Source organism: Aulostomus chinensis, chromosome 10 (genome assembly GCF_037954235.1).
Source record: "Aulostomus chinensis isolate RoL2024-O1b breed Wild chromosome 10, RoL_Achi_v1.0, whole genome shotgun sequence".
Taxonomy (NCBI): Eukaryota; Metazoa; Chordata; class Actinopteri; order Syngnathiformes; family Aulostomidae; genus Aulostomus; species Aulostomus chinensis.
This window is the reverse complement of record NC_141329.1, coordinates 26,658,564-26,670,653: the sequence shown is the minus strand read 5'-3', so window position 1 is coordinate 26,670,653 and position 12,090 is coordinate 26,658,564. Positions and strand designations below refer to the sequence as shown.

Here is a 12,090-nt window from a genome sequence, read left to right as displayed (position 1 = left end):
AACAATAATAAAAAAAATCATACACACTGCTGCTCAACTCCAATTCAGAGTATGACGATGCAAAAAAAAATTACCACATCATCTGCAAAAAGAGGAGCAGTGAAGCGGAGGTCCCCCAGCGGCACCTTCAGATCCGGTCCATGAATATCACAAACAGACTCGGCGGCGAGGGATGCCAGTTAAATGAAGACTGAGCGGTTCACAACAGCACCTCGGTAACCCGTAATCCCACAGCACCCATCACACAAGGCCCCCACGGGCACGAGCACGCACGCACGCACGCACACACACACACACACACACACACACACACACAAAGCCCCCAAAGGGACACTTCAAAAAACACATGTAGCCTGCATGAGCAGATTCTCCTGAACCTTGACTAAAGAACTGATTCACAGCTGGGATGAATGAATGAATGAATGAATGAATGAATGAATCAACATCGTTTCTGCTGAATTCATTTTTTTTTTTTTTGACGATCGTTGTAAGCCGCTCTCCTTTCCAGCACCCTGCATAAGCTCTTCCCAGGAGGGTGAGCAGCGTGATCCACCGATAATTGAAGAAAACCCACCAAAGTCCCCTTTTTAAGATGGGAGACGTCACTCAGTCTGGTCCACGGGGGCTGACCCTGACCTCCATGCAATATTGAAAAGGCATGTCAGCCAAGACAGTGGACAGGAAGTGCAATGAAGATGAATATTTTGTAATATTATTACAGCTTCCAGAGTCTGATGCCTTCACTGTGAATAATCTAAAATAATCTGACGCTGATCTTCAAGTGAAACGGCGGTGGAGAGGCGCTTTAGTAGATTTGTAGTGGTGTGTTTACTCACTATTGTCTCATGAGTCTTTTGAACCAAAACGACAATTTTCATTGGTTTCAACTTTGTCTCATTAAATCTTCACAATAGGGAGAGTGGAGGAAGTGCTCTATGTTTATGGATTAAACTCTTATATTTTCTCACAAGTCTAACGTGGTTGCTCAGCAGCTTGGACTCCTCGATAAAACCGCCAGCCGCGCCATAAACGTTCCCAGTGGTGGCTGGTCAAAACGGAAGGGGGGGGGGGGGGGGGGGCGGGCCTGCAGAGCACCATTGAACATGATGTCTTGCATGCATCGCCCCAAGCTGAGCGGTCAGAATTACAACATGCGTGTATTCAAACTGGTTTTCATCTGTCCTCAAATCCATTAAAGAGTTTCTTTATGAGGGAAGAACTTTGGCGGAGACGCAACAACGTGACAGAGCTCCACCGAGGTCACGATGACATCAAATTAACACAAAAAAAAACACACTGAAAATGCCCCGTGTGCCTGTGGGGGGAAGGTAGAGCGCCCAGCTCACGCGCATCCTAAGTGGCGGTCGCCCATTTGACTCCTATTAGCGGACGTTAGGGACCCTGATTTGTTTTTGCCAGTATTACCTTCCTTCTTCAATGACGGTGACTTGATGGGGCGATGACTACTTCACATGGCACCACTGATATCCTGCAGTTTATCTTTAACCGTATCACCATCGTCACTTGAACTTGGTAAATCACAACCAGCCACATCAGGAATGCTTCTCGCCGGCCGCCACGCCTTACCCGTCAACTATTACTATTCCTAATCATTATCATAGCCATCTATAGCTGTCGTCGTCAGTGTTCTGTTTGCTGTGTTTCTTTCTCACTGTTTATTAGACCCGGCTGTCCTTGTACTCGCTGTTACGGCACACACTGCACGGTGTGAAATCCTGGTTGCTTTCAACTGGTTTGAATAGCATGAATGTCACCATGACAAATGCTTGCATTTCATTCGATTCGGTGGGTTAAAATTTGTGAGGAAGGAGGGGGAAGGGAAAAAAATATGACTTTAATTTCAGATATAGCATATTAAAAAATGTATGTGACCGTTATTAATGTTTAGTGGGTTGACAGAGCAGCAACCCATTCAGCACCGTAGCGATGAGTCACCAAGAAAACTATTCAGAGAAGAACAGAAAAGAGCTTCGGGTGGCCAAAGTGACAAGCGACAACCTGCGACTGTGACAAGTGTACAATCAGTGAAAAGCTACTCTCAACACATTTTCTGTGTGAGAAAGTTTGTGTGTGAAATATTTTCACGGCATTCTTTGACTCGAGACAGGATGATTGTGGCGCAGTGGTTGAAAGCATCTCGCCGCAAACTCTGTCAACCCACCGGATGACCCGCAAAAAAAATGAATAAATAATCAAGGGGTAGTAATTGGGACCTTCTCAAAGATGTGTTGTGGTCTGATCATGGCCCATTAGGGTCTGGAGAAGGTTTCGCAGATATCTAAAGTACATGTGGGAATACAGAGGGTAACTTGATTTGTGGAAAAAAATATTAATCAGGGGCATTCTGGTGTGAAATTACTTCTAAATTTACAAGGATGTAAGCGCAGTAAAGGACACTGGAGAATCATGGAGTAAAGTTTCACAGCGACTTACAAAAATACGGGAAACTGCTGCCTGAGTTTATCTGACAAAACTGTGATCGATCCAGGGCTGCGTTCACAATCTACTCTACAATTTGTTGTTGTTGTTGTTTTTTCCCCCTCTGCATTCTCAAAGCTGCTTGAAGGTGGGAAACAAACGCCTTCTTTGCCTGTTTGAGCAAATCAATAGAACTCTTTTACAAACATCTTTAACTTCCGCAAACACTTTTGGTGAATGGGTGATAAAGAGAGATGCCAGCTCCTTCATGTTGTGATCAGCGGTCAACCTTGAGCTATCATCCATCCTTGTGAATGGGCGTGTTTCTGGACTCCATCAAGGTCAAGCTACACCCTCTGTAAAAGGCCATCCAGACGTCTCCGAGTGGGAAGTAGAGGTGCCTCTCACAGAGAAATGCGTTACATTTCTATCCGCCAGCTCTTAATCACTTGATGACCCCTCCACGTAATCTACTCTAGAGGTGCAGCGACCCGCAGCTTTTCAGTTCTGATCCGCTTCAGATACCTTTTTTTCCCCACTTCCAATCAGATTCCAATAAACATCTGATTCCAATACAAGAGCCTTAATATTATCACAAACGTATCAGATTGACATTATCCTTACAACACTTCTTAAATTAGTAATGTTAGGACACAAGTGCTTAAAATGTAGGTAATTTATTCGCGTGTGGACACCCGTGTGGGGTTTCATGGTCCAGCTCAAGCTACAGAATGGAATCTGGATTAGTGCCATCATCACGTCACCTGATCCGTGGGTGAAGTCAGTTAAATAACACCAGATTCTAAAATTCCTGATTCCATTTCCCTTCTCTAAAAAAAAAACAACAACCCACAATTGAACAAACTTAAGCTCAACCCTAACCTTGAGAACGACAGATGAAATCCAACCGTGTCAATTCCGTGCAGATTTACGTTGCTGCCGAATCCTGAAATGCTGATTTAATGTGCATCGTGCTAATTTAATAAACGAATAAACAAAGTCACTCTGATCTGATTGAGTGTGAAAGGATAAACAGACGCCTTAATCGCATGGACTGAATCTGATCTATGTCGATTTATTAATATATTCACAGTGCCATTAGATTTAAAAAAAAAAAAAATCAAGCAACCACAGTCAAATAAAAGCCCATTAACGCTGCACGCATTTGTAATAGACAAGTTATTGCATTGGTTTTAATTGCCAAATGTGACATACGCCCACATGTTTGCTCGTGGCGGCTCCTACATTTCCGCCTCATCTAACTCAGAGAGTTCGCAGGGTAAGAGCTGGGGGGATGATCACGTCTTGAAAACCTCTTTGATTCAGGCTATATTTGGCGGCGCTTGTCTTCTGGCTGTGGCCTTACATAACGGGCTGCGCTTTCATTAATTAGTATTTACAAATATTAACCCTGCGTGCCCCCCAGGGGGAGAAGTTGCTGTCACGCTAACGTGCGAAAACAACAGAGCTGCCGAGGGGATGTCCTGTTTTGCTTCACGTCTCGGAGCCTTTCAGTCACAATCAGGTTCTGAGCCAAACTTATACATATTTTTACCTACCTAATATCACAGTTTGACATCTGCTGAAAAACATAATTATCTACCTGTTGGGGAACCCGCTCCGTCGTTAACTTCACTTGAAAGTGAGACACAACGCAGACGCGGAGAGCTGGCAGCTCGTCTGTGGGGCTGCTCTCTGTCTGCAGAGACGTACTCTTGTTTTCCTCCATTATAATTCATTTACAAAAGGCTAAAAACATTCAAGGAGTTCTGAAAGGTTTCAGGGAGAGTTCTACAGGAGGGTGACATGCCACTGTATACTACATTTAAGCAGAAAAAGTTCATGTTTCTCCTCCCGAGCCTCTCTTTGGCAACTTTCCTCCTCATCCCCCATCAAATCTCTGAGTGATGTCATCAGGACTGCACCGAAAGTGGGACATCATCAACATCCGGCAGGATGACTCAAGCCCCTGCCTGCTCATGTGGCACATTAGAGGACTAACTACCTTCCACGGTGGTTTCATCCTCCACGGTCAATTCATCAGGCGGGACTGTGAGAGGCTTTAGTCAGCTTTCAGCCATATTTGTCACCAAGTAATGAGACGGAGGACAGAGTGGACACAAATCACCAGCTGAGAGTTGTTTAGCATCAATTAGTTCCACATCCAGCGCGCCAACAGCTGACTCTGAATACAGCTCAAGATAACTCAAATTTCCGTGAGATTTACTGGGGTCTATGCTGGCGGCGAATTAATTGAGATTTGTTTTGTGTGTGCGTGCGTGTGTGTGTGTGGTAGAGAGAGAGAGAGACAGAATGAGACGGGGGGGGGGGGGCCCGCATTGTTAAATCAAATGCAATTTGCAGAGGAGACTGTTTTTGTCCCTTCTCACAATCACACAGAGGTTTGAGCAAATATAAACCAGCATGCATCTCAAGGCCAACAGAGGAGAAGTAATTAGCCAAGACACATCATCCCTAACGAGACGTATCTTTCCATATGTGTATCGATGAACTCTCCCTTCTAAAACAACCGCATAATGTCTGTCAGCAAGGTGCTTGCCTCAGCACTGCTGCTTCAAGTCCTCTCCTCTTGATAAAAACATGAAAATGTGTCATGTGAGAGTGAGAATACAGACTCTGGATTAATGGATGTAGGCAGGTGGTGTGGGTGTTTTAAAGTACCTTTAATGCTAAGAGGTGACACCAGTTTAGAATAATGCAGCGCAGTGAGTGGCGAGAACAGTCACAGGGGCCACGGAGCTCAACATTTATGGCTAAATTATGGTATATCATTGAAAGAGATGTAAAAAAGCTGCAGAGTGGTGTTGCCAGGGATGATGAAGCTCCTCATACTCACTTAATGCAGAGCTAACAGAACTCAAACCTACTTAATGTGGCCTTTACTTCAACGAAGCCTGTCAGGATTACAAGTCATCTCTAACAATAAACTGCCCCAGAATGAATTGCGATAAACAATATTCTTGTCAATTTAAGGTCATTTCACGCGGATGAAATGATAATGAAGGTAAATGAGGCTCCACTTTCAACTCCAACATTCAGAGTCAGATATTAGAATTTGAATGAAAAAAAATTGATATATGATGTTCTTGTGTAAATAAACCCTTAACCACTCATAGAGACAACAGTCGAGTGGTAAGAGGTTTGTTATCTGAACCACACATATGAGAACATTCTTTTTCAAAGGCAGATACACTAAATATATCTTTACAATTGTCCGTCACGGACCCAAGCAGGCCCGCCTTACTGTACCATCCACATTTGTATTTTCAGGACGTAGGTTGACAGCCCACACAGAGAGCAGAAAGGGCTGAGAACCCAGACTGAAAATCACCCAAACAGCAAGTTTAAACTGTTCCAGCACATCAACTTGAGAAGAAGATCTGCAAAGTGACGCTAATGCAGAAGCGCCTTAACCTGCATGCCTTCCAATGGCCAGTAGGAGGCGCCTACACTCGCAAAATTGAGCGTAGATTTGGCCTTGGTTTGTGGCTCGAGGCTGGGAGAGTAACGGAGTCTGAGGCAGTAAGAAGAAGCTGAAGCTGTCGCACACTTGTTGTGCAGCCCCACAAATGAACCAGAAAACAGGACGACTGAACACCAACGACCATAAACACACAGAACCCACGAGCCAACCTACAATGACCAAACAAGCCAAATAGCGTGGAAGCAGACGACACAGATGGATAAACAGTATCATCTCTACAGCAGTGCCAGCCACAAACATTCATACAAAAGTAAACAAGCACACTGTGGATTGCTTTCTCTCTCTCTCTCTCACACACACACACACACACGTATCTACACATCACTGCAAGGCAGAATTCACACCTGCTCATGCTTCTATACCAGCACTCACACACACTTCAGCTACACTTCATGGGTTTAGTTGGAAACTTTCCTCCTTACTCCATATTCGTGTGGGTGTGGCTACGTGAACATCCACTGCGCGTTAAGCATCAGACAGCGTTTGTCTTGCGTCGATAACCTTAGCCTAAAAGGTTGTAAAGCACCGTGTCAAGCTGGTCTGAACTCTGTCTGGTCGGTTCAGGTCATAAATCCAGATTTCATTTCAAAACTGAGAATAGTCTAAACTATGGTGTCATTTAGAGCAAAATAAATGTGGAAGTGATATGGTGGTGCAGCAACGTCTCACACAAAGATGTTCTCCCTTCTATGTTCTCTCTGGGTGCTCCGGCTTCCTCCCAGGCACCAAGAATACCAAGTCAGATTAATTGGAGACTGACAACGAGTGTGAGCGGTGACTGGCCGGGGTGGATGCCGCCTGGTGGGAGATGATCCAGTTTTAGGAGCATGGCCAGATAGAGAGACCAGCCCGGGTTAGATGCTACAGTCGCGTTCGTTTCAGGATCCTGACAAGTTACTACAGCAGCTCCACCCCCTCATCCAACCACTACTACCTGCCGCTGCAAATAAACCCCCAACAAAACAACAACATAATTTAGCATTTTTCCATCACCATCTTGATTCCACATCGCAGCAGCTGACAGTATCAGAGTCCAGGTTCACTTCCTGTCTATTCTGAAATGTCAGCGTTGTGCACACAGCTTGTTTCCACTTCACCATCAACAAAATCTGTCTAAAACAAATTCTGATGGCTCAAAATTTTAAAATCAAACACAATGAGCACCAATGAGGCTCTGATAGGTTTGTATTGGCAACACCTCTTCTTGACCTCCACAGTAGACGGTTTCATTTGATAAAAGCTTGAAAGTGAAACCCTCCAATCAGACCTACACGACCCACTACAATAAATATCTGCACTCCCATGAATGGTTTTCTGAGCCCTGCTTGAATTTGGGGTTTGGATTAAAGCTTTAAATGATGTAAGCTGTTATTAAGGCAGTGGTTAAAAAAACATAATCCCCTTTCTGAAAGGTAATCAAAGATAAGCTTTTAAAAGCATTTTTAATAATATGTGTGCATCCCTGAGACCAATTAGCGAGGTCACCGGCTGCAAAAAACACCTGAAAGTGAGAGTGAACGGTTTTCACTGGTGAGGAGCCTCTCCCCCGCCGTCTAATGGCCTCCATGTGTGACCATAATCAGTGCTCAGGGGGGACGCTGGGGAAATGTGCATCTTCTTGGCATTCACCGGTGACACCTCCATGCACCAAACGAATGCAGGAGAGTGACATTTTCCTCTGTAATTAATGGTGCTCAGTCCCCACAGCTGGCAGGGAGGAACGTGTTTGAAATCCAGCTAAACAACATTTATGTCCATCTGGAGGGACAGACAACATGACAAGTGGTGTGTGTGTGTGTGTGTGTGTGTGTAAGGGCGAGAGAGAGAGAGAGAGAGAGAGAGAGAGAGAGAGAGAGCAACTCATCATTTGTTTTACCTGATGCAATGGTGATGATGGAGACAGTCGCAAGTAGTAAATTTCCCAAGTTCATTTCCACACTGTCCCAGCGTCAAGTCCTCTTCAATCTGCAGCCTCTGTCTCTCTCTCTGGACAGTCCTCTCAGTAATCAAGAGACAAAAGAAAATTAAAATCTCCAGTCATAAAATAGCGCCCAGGTTGGACTAAAGACAGGTAAACTACACCACCTTGGAGACTGAGCCTCAGCTGGACGGTTTCAAGCGAGTAAAATCACCCCGCAAAACTTTGATGTCAGTCCCAAAAAGCCCATGTCAGCAGCAGCCGGAGCAGCAGCAGCAGCAGCAGCAGCGGAGAAGGAGGAGGAGGAGGCAGGAGAGGAGGAGGCAGCGGCAGCAGCAGCAGCAGCACCGCCCCGGAGGAACCTAACAACCAAACTCAGCAGCATCACTTCCAGCCCGCATGGTCACACACCGGTGTCTTCCTAACATGACGGCTAATTATTAAAACAACCTCAACATGAGGTTTAACTATGTTTATCCGGCTCGGGAAAGAGAAAAGTCCGCTCTCTGCCCGCTCTGGTCGCCAGTTTGAGCCGACTGGAAGCGCTGAACACGCCGAGCTGCGCACTCCCAGATATCCGCAACAAATCCTCGCCGACCTCCAGTGTTTTAAAGAGACAGACACGACATCTGCGCTCAGTAGGGGTGTGTGTGTGAGTGTGTGTGTGTGAGAGAAGACTAAAACGTCCTTACATACATTTAGATTCTTTCTTTTCTTTTAAATTCTGGGTTATTGGTCGGTATTCGGGTAGTTATTGCTGTCATGAGGCGTAGGACTCATCCTTTTTTTTTTGAGTGCGTTGTCAATTTCTGTGAATTAAATTCAAAGTTTATGGTTGTAAGATGAAATTTTAAGTGTGAACTCTCATTTTTTATGTACAACTCATGTACATAATCTTACAACCCATTTAAGATTATGAGAGTTTCATGGTACGGGTGAGTGTCAGAAATATCATTGTGCTGCAAGGAAAGAAACAGACAGGAACACAGAATGAACACAATGGAATAATGACTGAATGAAAAATGACTTCCAATCGTCAAGGAGACATGCAAGCGATATTAATTTTTAAATACTGTGGCAAGTGTACAAGGCACAACCCTCAACGCTGACGCCATAGTTTACCATGATAACGAAGTACTCCTGCAGCCCCACTGCAAAGACAGAGCTCAGCTAAAGACTGGGAAATGATTCTATGACACTTTTAAGGTACATCTGCTGATAAAGTTTTCAGGGACGAGTATCTGCCATTTCTAGCTGCACTTGTAATTTTATGCGAGCACCACTCAACTTTTACTTTACTTTTAGTCTTGAATCATATCAACGTAACCTCCTGTCTATTTTTATCATCAATCTCAACTTTTTTTGAGTTCTCAGGTCATGGATAAACCTTTCCTGATCGTATCGCCATAAGATCTACCGTCTTCTTGCTCATTGCTAAACATTTTCTTTTTCCTCTGCACACAGTATAGTAGTGGAATATAAGCAGTTACAGAAGAAAAGGGTGAAGAGTCCACCTACTTCCCCCTGTGACCAAGTGAATGCAGCATTATCTCCTGGAGTTTTATTTTCTCAGAATCGTGTGCATGAGGACAAAGGATTTCTCATATATGTGAAGCCCTTCGAAGAAATCTTCACTTGACACTCCAACACTCTAAACTGCAATTTTTCGGATCACTGCAAAACAAAATCAACACCTTAAAACAATCGCTCTCAGTTTCATCATCTTAAGTCAGATTTGCTCTCATCCTCCCCAGCCCAGATCCCAGCAGTCCCGCTGTGTGGCTGAATCCTGCTGATTTATGAAGCAGCTGTTGTTTCACACCCACAATCTGGCCTCGCTGGAGCCTCCAGAGCTCGGCCGGGTCTTGCTCTTAGGGAGTAGCGGACACACACAGCTCCCTGGGGGGTATGAGCTCTGTTTCACTTACGCCCCCACATCTAGCAGAGACCAGACTGGTTCCTCGGTGCCGTTGCATCTCCTCCCCTCTACCTCATTGTCTCCATGTCAGGGTGTGAGAGCCCAACATGATGGAGAGTGACTTTTGGACGGTCAGACGCCTGTTTGCCTTTGTCCCTCCTGAATAGACCTGGAAATTGGGCAACAGAAGCGGAGTCCAGATGTCTGTTGCAGGGTGGGACACAAAGAGGGGCCCACAATGCCTCCATCTCTGCTTCACTGCAAGTGTGGACCTTATTAAGGACCACAAAGGCTAAACGGGCATAAAATAGAGGCATCTCAACCTGAGAGTGGATGGAGTCTTGAGGGTGTCAGTAGGGAATGCCAGAGTTATTTTCTACTAGAGACAGGGAGAAGTCATCTGACAGCGACTGTCAAACTACTTTATGTGGCTGAGCTTTAATAGATAGACACCTACCTGGGATACATCCAATCTCCTGCGGCCAGTCTTTATTATATTCTTTCTAGGAGCGCCCCCAACTCTCCTGTGTGTACAGACGTTGCTGAGGTTCTGAAACAAACGGGCGAAGTTGTCAACCCCCCCCATCCCCCCCCCCCAAAAAGAGCTTAAGTTTAGCATTTTCAGAACTGTGCAACTTTCAGTGCCACTTTCATAAGTGCATCAAACCGAGTCGCTCAACATTCAGTCAGGAATGTGTTCACCAGTCCAACTGACTTGTTGGGAAACATCAGATTTGCAGCGTTTGATTTGCAGGAGCCGATGACAGTCAAGTATAAATGTCCTGCACATAGTTGAGCCCACATTCACTCGGAAAACGCCATTTAAGTAAAAGCTTGGCACTTTAGGAAACACACACATTCACTTTGGATATCAGAGCTAAATGTGCAGCTGGAACGGGGGAGACAGCTAACCTAACTCTGTCCAAAGGGTGAAACCTTCCTGCCTTTAGCTCTCAAGCTTAATGAACTATTAACACATTACAATTTATTTAATCTTTAACTACAAGATGTTGTTGTGAGTCTGGCAATTTTTGGCTGGGAGCACTGAATTCCGAGAGTGTGACAGAGGTACCCTTCTACTTGTTTCTCACTCAGCAAGCAAGAAAGCAATTGCACTGCATTAAAAGGAGCGTGAAACTATTGCTTGGAGCAAAGATGGAACATTTAATCCCCAAAAATCTTTTCGGAAAGCACAATCTAGCTAATTTATTTCTTTGTGTTTTCTCTTTTTGTGTCGATGCATATTGAAGCTGAACAAGATTTAAGGAGACTGGGAGGCTGCTGTAGCTGTAGCTGTAGCTGTAGGTGTGTGTGTGTGTGTGTGTGTGTGTGTTGACAGGACAGCGAGGTACAGATGGTGGGATGTGGCAGTCTGTCTGACTGTGGTGAAGAATGTGAAATTCAGCTGTCGGCCTCTCAACCCCCCGGCTCTGACCTTATGTGTCTCTGATCCCCGTCTGGCTCCATCCCACTATGACAAATTCCATATTGCTCTGCTCTCACAGCACAATCGGGGGGGGAAAAAAAGCAAAAAAAAACAACAACAACCAAAAACATCTTGGAGTACTGCTAAAAGCTCACACTCTTCTCAGGACAGGCAGTTATTACTTCGGATGCTTCTCCGCTGTGACTAATTGCTTCGGTTGAGCCGTTATCTCTCTTTCCCTGGTCGAGGGTCTTAGGTGTTGACCCGCTAAGACACCTTGTCAGCAGGTTTCATTAGTCACAGGAGCAGAGTATTTGTTTCCCAGTGGGGTGTGTGTGTGTGTGCACGAGTGTGAATGTGTGTGTGAGAAAGAGACAGAGAGAGAGAGAGCGCGATAGAGAGTGCAAGTGCAAGGGGCCCTAAGATAGCTAGAAGGGCTCCAGAGTTTATTTATAGCGTCACAGCTACAGAGGGCCAGCAGCAGCAAGTCATTTACATCCAATGCACCAGAATGCAAAGATAAGCAGTTATCGCAGCAACATTTAGCCTAAAGGCTCAACTTCTTTTTTTATGCCCTGGGATCATTGCCAGCAGAGGGAGCAGTACGGAGCGGGGCAGCGCCGCTTGTGTCATGCCTCTAAATGGCAGTGTCACATTGTCTTCCAGTTGTTTGTTCTGAGCTGTGCAGAGGACTGGAAGAGCCCTGGAGGAACACTGCTGCTGCTGCTGCTGCATTCAATAAACCGATATAATGAGCCTGCTTATGTACAGTATAGCCTACCGTGGTATAAATATACAGTTGCCCTCTACTGACCTGCTCTCAAGACAGTTCTAACTCAAGAGGAAATACAGTGCTGCTTTCCTTTTAAACTGAGAAAAAACAA

The 12,090-nt window shown here is 45.1% G+C and overlaps 1 protein-coding gene across 2 annotated transcripts in view; it reads right to left on the bottom strand.

The window, feature by feature from the left end:
• The window catches only part of LOC147255056 (roundabout homolog 2), a 50,408-nt gene extending 41,974 nt beyond the window's left edge, over positions 1–8,434 (bottom strand). The window contains exons 1-2 of one of the 2 annotated variants that reach the window (XM_086216700.1): positions 8,030–8,434; positions 7,821–7,940 (exon numbers count right to left, since the gene is read on the bottom strand). In XM_086216700.1, coding sequence (XP_086072826.1) covers positions 7,821–7,875 — 55 coding nt within the window. In that variant the 5' untranslated portion in view covers positions 7,876–7,940; positions 8,030–8,434. Of the gene's footprint in view, positions 1–7,820 lie in introns of both variants that reach the window. The other variant, XM_086216699.1, reaches the window with a different exon arrangement.
• Positions 8,435–12,090: the final 3,656 nt, after the last annotated feature.